This window comes from Chrysochloris asiatica, unplaced genomic scaffold (genome assembly GCF_000296735.1).
Source record: "Chrysochloris asiatica unplaced genomic scaffold, ChrAsi1.0 scaffold00125, whole genome shotgun sequence".
Classification (NCBI taxonomy): Eukaryota; Metazoa; Chordata; class Mammalia; order Afrosoricida; family Chrysochloridae; genus Chrysochloris; species Chrysochloris asiatica.
Genome location: NW_006408643.1, coordinates 1,693,366 through 1,708,239, shown reverse-complemented (window position 1 = coordinate 1,708,239; position 14,874 = coordinate 1,693,366). Strand labels below are relative to the sequence as shown.

Genomic DNA, 14,874 nt, shown 5'->3' with positions numbered 1-14,874 from the left:
TCAAAAGGTCTTATGCAACAGATTTGCCTAATGCAGTATGTCATTCAATTTCTTGACTGCTGCTTCCATGAGGGTTGATAGTTGATCCAGGAAAAATGAAGTCCTTGACAACTACAATCTTTTCTCCTTTAATAAGAATGTTGTTTACTGGTCCAGTGGTGAGGATTTTTTTTTTTTTCTTCATGATTAGATGCAATCCATACCGAAGGCTGTGCTCTTTGATCTTCACCAGTAAGTATCACTTTCAGCAAGTAAGATTGTATCATCTGCATATCATAGGTTTTTTAATAAGTCTTCCTCCAATCCTGATGCTACGTTTTTCTTCATAGAACCTAGCTTCTCGGATTATTTGCTGAGCATACAGGTTGAATAAGTATGTGAAAGAATACAACCCTGTCACACACCCTTCTTAATTTTAAACCCTAGTGTTCCCATGTTCTGTTCGAACAACTGCCTCTTGGTCTATGTACAGGTTCCTCATGAGCACAATTAGGTGTTCAGGAATACCCATACTTCACAATGTTGTCCATAGTTTGTCATGATTCACAGAATTGAAAGCCTTTGCGTAGTCAATAAAGCACAGGTAAACATCTTTCTGGTAGTCTCTGCTTTCAGCCAAGCTCCACTGGACATCAGCAATGATATCCCTTGTTCCTGGAACATATCCCACCTGAGTTTAGAGATCATCTCAAGTACAGATTTAATGCATTAGACACTAATGACTGAAGACAAGGAAAGTTGTAGGAAGACATCAAGAACACCATACAGGAAGAAAGCAAAAGACCATTAAGAAGACAAGAAATAAGGAAAAGACCAAAGCGGATGTCAGAAGAGACTGAAACTTGCTCTCCAGTGTAGAGTTGTTAAAGCATTTGGAAGAAATGAGTAGGTAAAAGAACTGAACAAAAAATTTCAAAAGGCTGCCAAGAAGACAAAGTCAAGTATTATAACAAAATGTGCAAAGGCCTGGAGCTAGGAAAACTAAGGGGAATAACATGCGCAGCATTTCTCAAGCTGTGGAAACTGAAGAAAAATTCAAGTCTCGATTTGCAATACTGCAAGTTTCTATGGGGGAAATATTGAATGATGCAGAAAGCATCAAAAGAAAGTGAAGAGAATACACAGAGTCACTGTACAAAAAGAAATGTTTGATGTTCAACCATTTCAAAAGGTAGCATATGATCAAGAGCCAATGATATTGAAGGAAGAAGTCCAAGGTGCACTGAAGACATTGACAAAGAACAAGGCACCAGGACTTGATGGAATACGGGTTAAAATCTTTCAACAAAGTGATGAGGCACTGGAGGCACTCACTCATTTATGCCAAGAAATTTGGAAGACAGCTACCCGACTAACTGATTAGAAGAGATATTTGTGCCCATTTCAAAGACTGTTGACCCAGTGGAATGTGGAAATCATCAGGCAATATCATTAATACCGTATGCAAGTAAAATTTAGCTAAAGATAATCCAAAAATGGTTGCAAACATACATTGACAGAGAATTGCCAGAGGTTCAAGCCAGATTCAGAATAGAGCATGGAATGAGGTATATCATTGCTGACATCAGATGGATCTTGGCTGAAAGCAGAGAATACCAGAAAGATGTTTACCTGTACTTTACTGACTACATAAAAGCTTTTGATTGTGTGGGTCATGGCAAGCTATAGACAACTTTGCAGAGAATGAGTATTCTGGAACACTTAATTGTGTTCATTAGGAGCCTGTACTTAGACCAAGAAGCAGTTGTTGGAACAAAACAATGGGTCACTGAATGGCTTAAGGTTAGGAGAGGTGTGAGCCAGAGTTGCATTCTTTCACCATGTTCATTCAGTCTGTTTGCTGAACAAATAATCTGAGAAATTGGATTCTATGAAGACTATTACGGCCTCTGGACAGGGAGAAGACTCATTAACAACTTGTGATATGCAGTTGATATAACTTTGTGTGTTGAAAGCAAAGAGGACCTAAAATACTTACTGATGAAGATTAAAGCTCATAGCCTTCAGTATGGATTGCACTTCAATGCAAAGAAAGCATAAATCCTCACCACTGGACCAATAAATAACATCAAGGTAAGTGGAGAAAAGATTGACGTTGTCAAAGACTTCATTTTGCTTGGATTTATCATGAACACTCATGGAAGCAGCAGTCAAGAAATCAAATGAGTTGTTGCATTGGGCATATCTGCTGCACAAGATCTTTTTAAAGTGTTGAAGAGCAAAGATGTCAGTTTAAGGACTAAGGTGCACCTGACCCAAGCCATGATATTTTCAATAACCTCATATGCATGCAAAAGTTGGACATTGAATAAGGAAGACCATATAAGAATTGATGCTTTTGAGTTATGGTGTTGGAGGAGAATATTGAAAATGCCATGGGCTGCCAAAAGAACCCACAGATCTGTGTTGGAAGAAGTTCAGCCAGAGTGCTCCTTAGAGGCCAGGATGCCAAACTTCATTTCTCATACTTCGGACATATTACCAGGATAGACCAGTCACTGGAGAAGGATGTCATGTTCGGTAAAGTGGATGGTTGGAGAAGAAGAGTAAGACCCCCAATGAGAAAGATTGGCACAGTGGCAGCATCAATGGGCTCAAACGTAGCAATGATTGTGAAGTTGGTCCAGGACCAACCGGGCAGTGTTGCGTTCTGCTATGCATAGGGTTGCTATGAATTGGTTCCAACTCAATGGCACCTAACAACTAACAACAATTTTATTAAAGTCTTATGAAAGGTACTTTGCCTTTTGAAAATTACCTGGAACTTCTAACAAATTATGCTCAAGCCACCAATTGCAAAGGAATTTTCAAATTGGGTTTCCAATTCCAAGTTGTTATTAGCTGCCAATGAGCTGATCCCAACTTATGGTGATCCTTTGGGTTCCAGAGTAGTTCTGTGTTCCATAGGGTTTTCTTGGATTCAATCGTAACAGAAGCAGGTCTTCCTTCTGTGGTTCTGCTGGATGGGTTTGAACTGCCAACCTTTAGGTTAACAGTCAAGCAAAAACCACTGCAAAAACCCTACACAGCATCTTCATGAGTGTGAAAGGCACTTACCAAGGAACCTTCCAATTCCAAGTAGAAAATATGCACATTATAAAACAAATACATAACAAATCACCTCACAGATACTTAGATTTTGTGAATGACTATGACACCCTTAGGGAGCTCTGGTAACGTAGTGGTTATGAATCGGGCTACGAACCTTAAGGTCAGCAGTTCAAAACTACCAACTCTTCCAAGGGAGAAAGATGAGGCTTTCTGCTCCCGTAAAGATTTACAGCCTCAGAAACCCTGTACAGGGTCGCTATGAGTTGGAACCGACTCCAAGGCACATAACCACCACCATAATACCCTTGCTACTGTTCTAGGGAAAACTTGCCCCAAATTCAAATGTATTTTATAGTTTTTGTTGTAGTTAGCTGTTGTCAGATTGACTCCAATTCATAACAATCCTATGCACAACAAAACAAAGCACTGCTCAGTCCTGCACCATCCTCACAACTTCTGTTACACTTGAACCCATTGCTGCTGCCACTGTGCTAACCCATCACCTTTTATTAAGTCTTAAAATGGACAAAGACAAGACAAAGACAAATCATCCCAATGAGGGAGACCCTCAGTATTAGGTCATAATGGTGTACAAAGGATTCATGGCCCCATTGCTAATTACAGAACCCAGAAAAGGAAAGAAATTCGTCATAAAATCACGACTGGTGTCAGATCAATTTACCATTGTCACAGGTGAGACTAAGGACGATGGGAACCACACCGTGACTGGGAAAAGTATAGTATTACAGATTAGAGAAGCTTACGGGATTGATTCTGGGGTTCTCCAACCAGCTTGGTCAGAATAAGACTCATGACTGTGCGTCCTTGTACCCCAGTTTCCATTGAGGGTGTACCCAGCTAAGTCCCTGAAAATGAGACTGCTCCTCCTTGAGTTGGCCAGGGGATAAGCACTGGACTGCTAACTGAAAGGTCAGTGGTTCAAACCCACCAGCCAATTCCCAGAAACCCTATACAGCACCTTCATGAGTGTGAAAGGCACTTAACAACATTTCAAACACACTCTGCCTGAGGTCAAGCTGGTTAATTGTCAGAATGTAATCAATGTAGAGGCTGAATGGAGTTGGTGCTCCCACTGTAAACTGAAGCCCTCTGAAAACCAAATGCTTAGAATTTAAGCTCTAATACAATATGCGGTAGACAGTGATAGAGTTGGCACATAAATGAGTTAAGTCCAAAGTGAATCAAAATCTTGACATCTTCTCTGCTAAGAGAAAGTTGTACTTCTTCTAAGTCATATCCAGCTCTCCTTCTGACTGTCCACAGTCTATTCAATATTCTTCACACTGTTCCAATGAATCAAATTTCCATCTATCTTCTGCTTTCATGGTCCAGCTTTCATGTACATATGAGATGATTGGAAAACCTTGGGTTGGGTTCAATACATCTTAATCACCACAGTGACATCTTTGCCTTTTATTTTAGAGGATAAACGAAGAAATGAAGTCTTGTTGTGTCTCCTGGAAAGAGACAGGCTGGTCGAATGAAGACTGCAAAGCCGTCTTTTCAAATGAAACGAAAACAGAATGCAGCTGCATCCAGTTCAGCCCCTATATTGTCCTTGTCTCCCCAGGGCCAATGGTATGTTCATAAGCGCATTTAACATTGAATTCACAACTCCCTGGCAGAAGAAATATATGTATTCCCAGATTATGAAATAATGCTATCTACAAGGTCTCTAGGTGGTGCAAATGGTTTGCTCTCAACTACTCACTGAAAGGTTAGTGGTTAGAATTCACCCAGAGATGTCTCAGAAGAAAGGGCTGGCAGTCTCCTTCTGAAAAACCAATGATTGAAAACTCTCTGTGGCTCAGCTCTACTGTGAACGTCATGAATTGGCATGGGGACCTAATGTCAACTTGGTTCTTACTGTTATTAAGTAGAAAGTTGCTAGTCAACACAGGATTTAAAATGAAAACAAGTTGCAATTTCCTCTTTTGCTAGCCTGTAAATAAAGATCCCGTGCTGGAGGTGATCACCGACGTGGGGCTGATCCTCTCTCTGCTGTGCCTCTTCCTGGCGATCCTCACCTTCCTCCTGTGCCGGTCTGTCCAGAACACCAACACCCTCCACCTGAACCTCTCACTATGCCTCTTCCTGGCCAACCTGCTCTTCCTCGTGGGGATTGACCGAACCAAGCCCAAGGTAGGAGACTTAGTGGGAACACTTCCCTCCTTTCTGTTCCTTCCTTCCTTCTTGTATCTTCCCTCCCTCTTCCTCTTCCTCCCTCTCTCCCTTCCATACTTACTTAACTCCCACCCTGATTTCCTGTTCAGAAGCCTTATCAAGGTACAATTCTCATATCATACAATTTACCATTCGAAGTGTGTAATTCTGAATTTTTAGTAAACTTACAGAGCGGTCCATTCCATGGAATGCACCCAGTGTGAATCTAGGAAAATTGGAAGTTGTCAAAATGGAAATGGAACACATAAATGTCCTAGGCATTAGTGAACTGAAATGGACTAGTACTGGCCATTTTGAATCTGACAATCACCTGGTTTATACTATGCTGGGAATGACAAAGTGAAGAGGAATGGTGTCACATTCATCATCAGAAAGAACATATCAAGATCTATCCTGAAGTGCAATGCTGTCTGTGATAGGATAATACCCATATGCCTACAAGGAAGACTATTATTCAAATTTATGTACTAACCACTGCAACCAATGATGATGAAACTGAAGAATTCTAGCAACTTCTTCAATCTGAAATAGTCAAACATACAATCAAGATGTAATGATAATTACCGGTGATCAGAATGCAGAGCTTGGAAACAAAGAGGAAAGATCAGTAGTTGGAAAACATGGCTTTGGTGATAGAAACAATGCTGGAGATCACAAGATAGAATTTTGGAAGAACAATAACTTCTTCAATGCAAATGCTTTTTTTTAAAACAACATAAAAAAATGACTTTATGTTTGAACCTCACCAGATGGAATGCACAGAAATCAAATTGACTACATCTGTGGAAACAGATGGTGGAAACGCTCTATATCATCAGTCAAAAAATAAGGCCAAGGGCAGATTGTGGAACACACCATCAATTGCTCGTATGCAAGTTCAAGCTGAAGCTGAAGAAAATTAAAACAAGTCCAAGAAAGCTAAAATATGACCTAGAATGTATCTGCCCTGAATTTAGAGGTCATCTCAAGAACAGATTTGATGCATTAGACACTAATGATTTAAACCAGAAGAGTTGTGGGATGGCATCCAGAACATCATGCAGGAAGAAATCAAAAGGTAATTAAGAAGACAAGAGGGAAGGAAAAGACCAAAATGGATGTTAGAAGTGACCCTGAAACTTGCTGTCCAGGGTAGAGATGCTAAAGCAAATGGAAGAAATGAGGAGGGGAAAGCGAATTAGAAAATTTCAAAGGTCGGCTCAAGAAGGCAAAGTCAAATATCATAATGAAATGAGCAAAGATCTGGAGTTAGAAAACCAAAGGGGAAAAGAACAAGCTCAGCATTTCTCAAGCTAAAGAAACTGAAGAAAAGTTTCAAATCTTGATTTGAAATATTGAAGGATTCTATGGGTAAAATATTGAATGATGCAGAAAGTAAGAAAGAGGATGGAAGGAATACGCAGAGTCTCTGTGCCAAAAAGAAATGGTTGACGTTCAACCATATCAAGAGGTAGCATATAATCAAGAGCCAGTGAAACTGAAGGAAGAAGTCCAAGGTGCACTGAAGGCATTGACAAATAACAAGGCTCTGGGAACTGATGGAATAAGTACAAATTGAAAACTTTCAAGAAACTGATGCAGCACTGGAAGCACTCACTCATCTATGCCAAGAAATTTGAAACTACCTGGCCAACTGATTGGAAGAGATCCATATTTGTGCCCATTCCAAAGAAAGGTGACCCAATGTATTGTGGAAATCATCAGGCAATATCATTAATATCGCATGCAAGTAAAATTTTGCTAAAGATAATTGAAAAACAGCTGCAACAGTACATTGACAAAGAACTTTCAGAGGTTCAAGCTGGATTCAGACGAGGTAATGGAAGGAGGGATAGCATTGCTGACATCAGATGAATCTTGGCTGAAAGCAGAGAATACCAGAAAGATGTTTACCTGTGCTTTATTGACCACACAAAAGCTTTCAATGGTGTGGAACATGACAAACTATGGACAACATTGTGAAGAATGAATATTCTGGAACACTTAATTGTGCTCATGAGGAACCTATATGTAGACCAAAAGACAGCCATTCAAACAGAACTTGGGAACACCGAATGGTTAAAAGTTAGGAACGTGTGCGCCAGAGTTGTATTCTTCCAACATACTTATGCAATCTGTATGCTGAGCAAATAATTTGAAAAACTGGGTTATATGAAGAGAAACATGGAATCAGAGTTAGAGGAAGACTCATTAACAACTTGTGAAATGCAGATGATACAACCTTGCTTGCTGAAAGTGAAGAAGACTTAAAATACTTACTGATGGAGATCAAAGACGACAGCCTTCATTATGACTTGCACCTCAATGTAAAGGAAACAAAAATTTTCACCACTGGACCAATAAATAACATCAAAATACATGGAAAAAAGATTGAAGTTGTCAACTATTTCATTTTGCTCGGATCAACCGTCAACACTCAAGGAAGCAGCAGTCAAGAAGGTATGCCTGACCCAAACCATGGTATTTTCAATAACCTCATATGCATGTGAAAGTTTTACAATGAATAAAGAAGACCACAGAAGAACTGATGTATTTGCATTATGGTGTTGGAGGAGAGCATTAAAAATACCATGGACACCTAAAAGAACAACCCACTCTGTGTAGTAAGAAGTACAGCCAGAATGTTCCTTGGAAGTCAGAATGGTCAGACTTCATCTCATACTCTGGACATATTGTCAGGAGGAACCAGTCCCTAGAGAAGGACATCATGCTTGGTAACATGGAGGGACAGAGAAAAAGAAGAAGATCCCCCAGTGAGATGAATTGGCACAGTAGCAGCAACAATGGGTTCAAGCATAGCAACAATTGTGGGGTTGGCACAACACTGGGCAGTGTTTCATTCTGTTGTGCATAGGGTCGCTATGAGTCGGTACTGACTCGACGGCACCTAACAGCAACACAGAGCTCACAGTGAATTTTCATCTTCCCCCCAGAAAATCTCATCAACTGGTTAGACCTAAGTCTACCAGTTGCTGTGGAATGGTCAGGCACATGGTGACCCCAAGTGTGGAGTGTAGAACTGCTCCATGGGGTCTTCAAACCTGGGATATTTCAGAAGTTGATAACCAGGTTTTTCTTCCAACACACCTCTGAGTAGGTTTGAACTGCCAACATTTTGGTTAATAGTCCACTGTTTAACCAATTGCATGAACCAGAGATTCTTCAAACCCTAGATACCCATGAATATATTCTCTGTATGTATGGATTTGCCAGTTCTGGACATTTCATATAAATGGAATCATACAATCCGATTTCTTTCACTCAGCAAATTATTTTAAACTTCATCCACAATGCAGCATATTTTAGTACTTCATTTTTTATATTGAACAATATAAGTATGAATAATATTCCACTGTACTGATCTACCACATGTTATTGATCCAATTTTTTTAGTAATGAATGATCGGATTTTCTCCTACTTCTTGACTGTTGCAAATCGTGCTGCTGTGTATATCTATGTATAATTTTGTGTGTGGACATATGTTTTCAACGATCATGGGTGCATTCCTAATACTGGAATTGGTTGGTCACATGGTTTTTCTGGGTTTAATTATTTGAGGAAATGTCAGGCTATTTTCCAAAGCAGTTACTCACTTTTTTCTGTCCATATATCAATGTCTGAAGCTTCCAGTCTCTCCATAGTCTTGTTATCTGACTTTTTAATAACTCTTAAGTGATGGGAGGAGTCATGGCATGGCACTGTATGATAAGCACCAGACCACAAGGTTGGTTTGAAACACATGGTCAGTGGTTCAAGTCCATAAGCTGCTCCTTGGAACCCCCATACAGGGCCACTATGAGTCAGAACTGACTTAATGGCACTTAACAACAGAGTGTTGAGAGCTTTTTCTTATGCAAAAAAAGTTACTGCATGAATCATTTCTTTTGGAAGGATCAGCACAAGGCTGGTTCCTATGAGGTGGAGGTTAAAGATGTCATGAATAGTCCAGCTTTTCCAAACCTGATGAACCACTGCATCATCTCTAGCATCAACTCCTCTCTCTCCCATCTTTGAGTTCTATAATGCTCTGCAACATCTCACATAATTCATAAAATTATCAGGGTAAGGGCTTATACAGTTTGGGAGACTGGTAAGTCCCAAATCCATGGGTCAGGCATCAGGCCTCCAGCTTCTTTTGACTCTTGTGGCTATAGGGGCTCACAGACCAAATTTGACAGGTCGGATGTCAGGCTGGTGGTTCACAAGGCTGCAGAAGCTAGAAAATCAGGTCAGGCAATAGGCTGCTGGCTGAAGTTCCAAGAACTGAAGATCAGATGATGATGAACCAGGTATAAGAGATCCAAAAGAAGAGACAGCACTTTGCCAGACTATTCATATATATTGACTGCAGACCCTCAGATAAGCTCCCCTCACTTAAGCAAAGCAATACAAGGGTATGTGTTGTTGCTGTTAAGTGCCATTAAGTCAGTTTTGACTCATAGCAACCATGTATAGGGTTTCTAAGGAGCAACTGGTGGGTTTGAACTACGCACCTTGTGGTTAGCAGTCAAGTGCTTACCCTAGAGCAACACACCAGGAGCCCATACAAGGATATGGAGAGTGGCATTTGGGGTAAAAGTGTGACTTTAGTCACACCCTTTAGTAAGGGAGTGATTTAAGATATATCCCGTCCTAAACCTGGTGTGGCGCTGTGGGCTAATGCACCAGACTGCAAAGTCGTTTGAACTGGTGGTTCAAGGTCGGTGGTTCAAACTCACCAGCTGCTCCTTGGAAACCCTATACAGGGTCGCTATGGGTTGGAACTGACTCGATGGCACTTCACAACAACAACAATCCTGTTTCATTAGTATAATGGCCAACTCACTCCAAAATGGGGCTGTAACCAAAGACAGAGAGGCTAGGAGTTACAACACACCACAAGATAGAGGAATATGCCTAGGAGGTCCATTCTAAGTGATTCACTCACTGCAGTTACTATACTTACAAAGGAACCCATGCATAGAGAACAGCCAACAATTTTGTAAAAAAAAAAAAAAAAAAAAACTTCTTGTCAAGTTTTTGTCAAAGAAGTGGCTATTAGAAAGTATCTCTGGTAGCATTTGCAGGTGGCAAATAGAACTCCTGGTATGGTGCTGTGTGATAAACACTGAACCGCAAGCTTAGTTTGAACTACAAGGTCTGTGGTTCAAACTCACCAGCAGCTCCTTGGAAACCTTCCACAGGGTCGCTACGAGTTGGAACTGACTTGACGGCACTTAACAAGAACAACTTCCGGGTGCCATTGTAGAAACAACGTCCTGTCTAAAGTGGATGTCTCTATTCCTCAGTGGTTACATGGAGCTCTCCAGTGTGTAAATGATTAACATGCTTGGCTGTTAACTGAAAGGTTAAAGAGCCAAGTCCACCCAGAGCTGCCTTGGAAAAAAAAACAAAAACACAAAAACTGGCAATCTACTTCTCAAAAACCAATCATTTTTGTTAAAGATTTCTTTATGCCCACCAGACACTCAAGTACCTCTCCTCCCCTCCAGGTGCTGTGCTCCATCATCGCAGGTGCATTGCACTACCTCTACCTGGCCTCCTTCACCTGGATGTTCTTAGAAGGGCTGCACCTCTTCCTCAGCGTCAGGAATCTCAAGGTGGCCAAATACACCAGCTCAGGCAGATTCAACAAGAAGTCCATGTACCTTGTTGGCTATGGGATCTCAGCTGTCATTGTGGCTGTGTCTGCAGGACTCAATCCCAGTGGATATGGCACACCTACACAGTAAGTGTGCCAATGGGGAATGTACACACCTGTCTCCAGGTGACACCAAGAGCAGGAAGGAAAAATTAAGTTGACACTGACAAGATTGATGACAAAAATACTGACTGTATAAGTGCTTCATACACTTGTCCGTCATTTCTCTTTGTCCTCAAAATAAACCTGAGGATTCTATATATGAATCCTGGTCCAAGGTGGAAGGGAGGAATTTGGAACAGAACTCACAGAATCCAGACTTTTTGAGCCATTGTGACTGAATGACACCCTCTCCCCAAACTATTATCCTGAGGAAATTTTCAGACCATGAAAAGAAACTATCCCCTGTAGTCATCTTTGAACCAAACAATGTTGTTGTTAAATATTGTGGAGTCAATTCTGACTCATAGTAACCCTGCACAGGGTTTCCAAGGCTATAAATTTTTACAGGAGCAGAAATCCTCATCTTTCTCCAGTGATAGTTTCTGGTAGTTAGCAGCCTGATTTGTAACCTCTATGCTACCAGAGCTCCAAACCAAACAATTGTTGTTGTTGTTGTTATGTGCCATGGAGTTGGTTCCAACTCATAGCAACACTGCACAGGGTTTCTGAGGCTGTAAATCTTTACGGGAACAGAAAGCCTCATCCTTCTCCCACAGAACAGCTGGTAGTTTCGAACTGCTGACCCTGAGGTTAGCAGCCCAATTTGTAACCACTACACTACCAGAGCTCCTTAAACCAAACAATCATTTAGCATAATTAGAAAAGAATGTCTACTTTGAGCATTGTGCTCTTTGAAGAAACTATATGGAATCAAACTAACAACAGCAACTCAAAAGGTGAGATGAGCAGCTGCGGGGATCGCTGTTTGTGTTAATGGCGGTGAAATTATTTGAAAGATGATAACTTGAAGAATGTAGTCAATGTCGCTGAATTGTATGAGGGTAAATTTAAAGCATGCTCTCATACTTGGGACGTATTATCGGGAGGGACCAGTCCCTGGAGAAGGACAACATGCTTGGTAAAGTGGAGGGTCAATGAAAAAGTAGAAGACCCCCAACGAGATGGATTGACACAGTGGCAGCAGCAATGGGCGTTAGCATAGCAATGATTGTGAGATTGGCGTGGGACCAGCCATTTTCGTCCTGCTGTACATAACGTTGCTTTGAGTCTGTACAGACTCCACAGCACCTAACAGCACAAGAAACCTTTATTATGCAAAAAATATCAAAATGTGGAGCTGTTATTTCTCGAAATACCTTCTGTCTAGGTTAATACACTTCTGAAGTCATGGTTTCTATCTCCATAATCTTTCCCTGAAGAATTTTATGCTCTTAAATTGATAAAAACATCAAAATGGCAGTTTGGGCATCCTTGAAAAACTCAGATCATGTTCCTTTTAAATGTTCTTTGAGTTTAGGGAACAAAAAGAAGTCTGAATGAAAAAGACCAGATCTTTAAAGTGGATAGGGTAAGGTTTTCCAACAAAGTTCTCATTGAACAGTCCTTAATACCCTCCAAGAAGGAGCAGGTGCATTGTCATGATAGAAAAAAGATTTTTTGGTGCAAGTTTCCTGGCTAGCAGTTTCCAATGTTCTTAAAACTTCTTCCTAATAAGTCCATGTGATCATCCCACATCCTTCAAAATAATCTACGAAGATAACACCTTTGGAATCCCCAAAAAACAATCGTCATAACCTTCTGAGATGACCTCTCTGCCTTGAGCTGAACTGGCCCAGCAAGGTGCCCTTTGAAGCCACTGTTCTGATTGGCCTTTTATTTTTTTAAGGCTAAGACAACTGAGAGGACTTGTCTGCAGCCATCCACTGATTGTTCAGGCATATTTAAACATTTTTCATTTGGAACAAACCTGTGTATGTATGAACTGGGATGCTAGTAGCAATATTTTTTGCCTTACGCTCGTACATGTAGAAATTTTGAATCAGTGTATATTTTGCTGTGTTTATTTTCACAAATGCACACACAAACACACATCCCCACACCAAGAGCGAAATACTCTTATTATCTCCATTCATCTGTTAAAGAAACCGATCATCAGAGAAGTGTGAGCAGTTTGTCTAAGGTTACACAAATAGTACACTTGAAAGAACATAGATTTTGGAATGAGATAGCCTGGGTTCAATTCAAGGCTTCCCTTCTAACTAGCTGGATGATCCTGAGAACACTAGTTAACATCATTCTTAATTTTTATCATGTGTAAAATGGGGGTGTTATAGATTGAATTGTGTCCCCCAAGAATATGTGTTGTACATTCTACTGAGAATACTGTCACACTTGAGAATAGGACTTTTTTGTGATGTTCATGAGGCCATATAAGTGTAGGATGTGTCTTAGACCAATCACTTTTGAGATAGAAAAAAAAAACAGGTGAGTCACAGAAGCAAGCAAATACAAATGGAGAAAGATTGCCAAAGAACCAAGGACTAAAAGCTGAGAGAGACAAAAATCTTCTCCCAGAGTCTACAGAGAGTGCCTTGCCTTAGAGCTGGTGCCCTGAATTCCGACTTCTATCCTCTTTAACTGTGAGAAAATAAATATTCTATTCATTGTGGTACAATCAAGGTGGCGGATTGTGTAGACGTGCAGTGACCTTCAGCAACAACACAGAATACTGGGCCAAGCAGGCTCAGGGGATGGTGCTAGAACTCTGAACCACATGTAAAGGAATATTTAGAAGCTTAGAAGGCTTATAGCTAGGGGGATTTGTAGCAGAATCAAGAAATCCATTGCTTTCTAATTCAAGACGCTCAGCTATTCCCAGAGCCACCATCTTGGGAGAAACCAAGTAGGGGAAGGATCAGAACAGCCACGAATGCCTGACATAACCGTGGAGATGCAGATGTGGACATTCATTTTTTGATATCTGTTCATTGGTCTTTTGCTGTCTGCACACCTCCATTCTTGTGACCAGAGGGGATGCCTGAGTGAATGGATACCCCACCCCCACCCCTGGAGGTTTTTACTATGCATGCACACAGATGTCCTTGAATTTTAAAGTGACAGTTTCCACTTAAAACCAAATGGCCACCACTTGTCTGTCAGTTTGTCATACAGTGGTGGCTTATCAATTGCTATGATTCTGAAAGCTATGCCACCAGTATTTTAAATAACCAGCAGGGTCACCCATGGTGGACAGGTTTCAGATGAGCTTCCAGACAAAGACAGACTAGGAAGAAAGAGTGACGAACTACTTCTGAATCTTTAGTCACTGAAAACCTTATGAATAGCACAGAAGAACTGTCAGATACAGTGCCAGAAAATGAGCACCTCAGGTTGGAATGCACTCAAAATGCAGCTGGGGAAGAGCTGCCTCCTCAAAGTGGACACAACTTAAAATGAAGAAAAAAAGCTGTAAACATCATTGAAAATCAGAACATGCAATGTACAAAGTATGAATCTGGGAAAATTGGAAGTTGTCAAAAATTAAATGGAATGCATAAACATCGATATCTTAGGCATTAGTGAGCTGAAATGGACTGGTATTGGCCATTTTGAATATGACAACAACATGGTTTACTATGCTGGGAATGAAAAATTGAAGAGGAATGGTGTTGCATTCATCGTCAAAAAGAACATATCCAGATCAGTCATGAGGTACAACAATGTTGTCTGTGATGGTGTAATATCCATGCGCTTACAGGGAAGCCCAGTTAATACCACTATTATTCAAATTTATGAACTAACCACTGAAACCAGTGAGGATGAAATAGAAGAATTCTACCAACTTCTTCCATCTGAAATCGATCAAATATGCAGTTAAGATGCATTGATCATTACTGGTGATTGGAATGCAAAGGTTGGGAGGAAAGAGGAAGGATCAGTAGTTGGAAAATATGGCCTTGGTGATAGAAATGATGCTGGAGAACGCATGATAGAATTCTGCAAAACCAATGAT

At 40.6% G+C, this 14,874-nt stretch overlaps 1 protein-coding gene across 1 annotated transcript in view; it reads left to right on the top strand.

The window, feature by feature from the left end:
• Positions 1 to 14,874, top strand: part of EMR1 (egf-like module containing, mucin-like, hormone receptor-like 1) — a 203,113-nt gene that overhangs the window by 161,515 nt on the left and 26,724 nt on the right. The window contains 2 exon segments of the mRNA XM_006869008.1: positions 5,014 to 5,214; positions 10,750 to 10,985. Of these exon segments, the coding sequence (XP_006869070.1) occupies positions 5,014 to 5,214; positions 10,750 to 10,985 (437 nt within the window).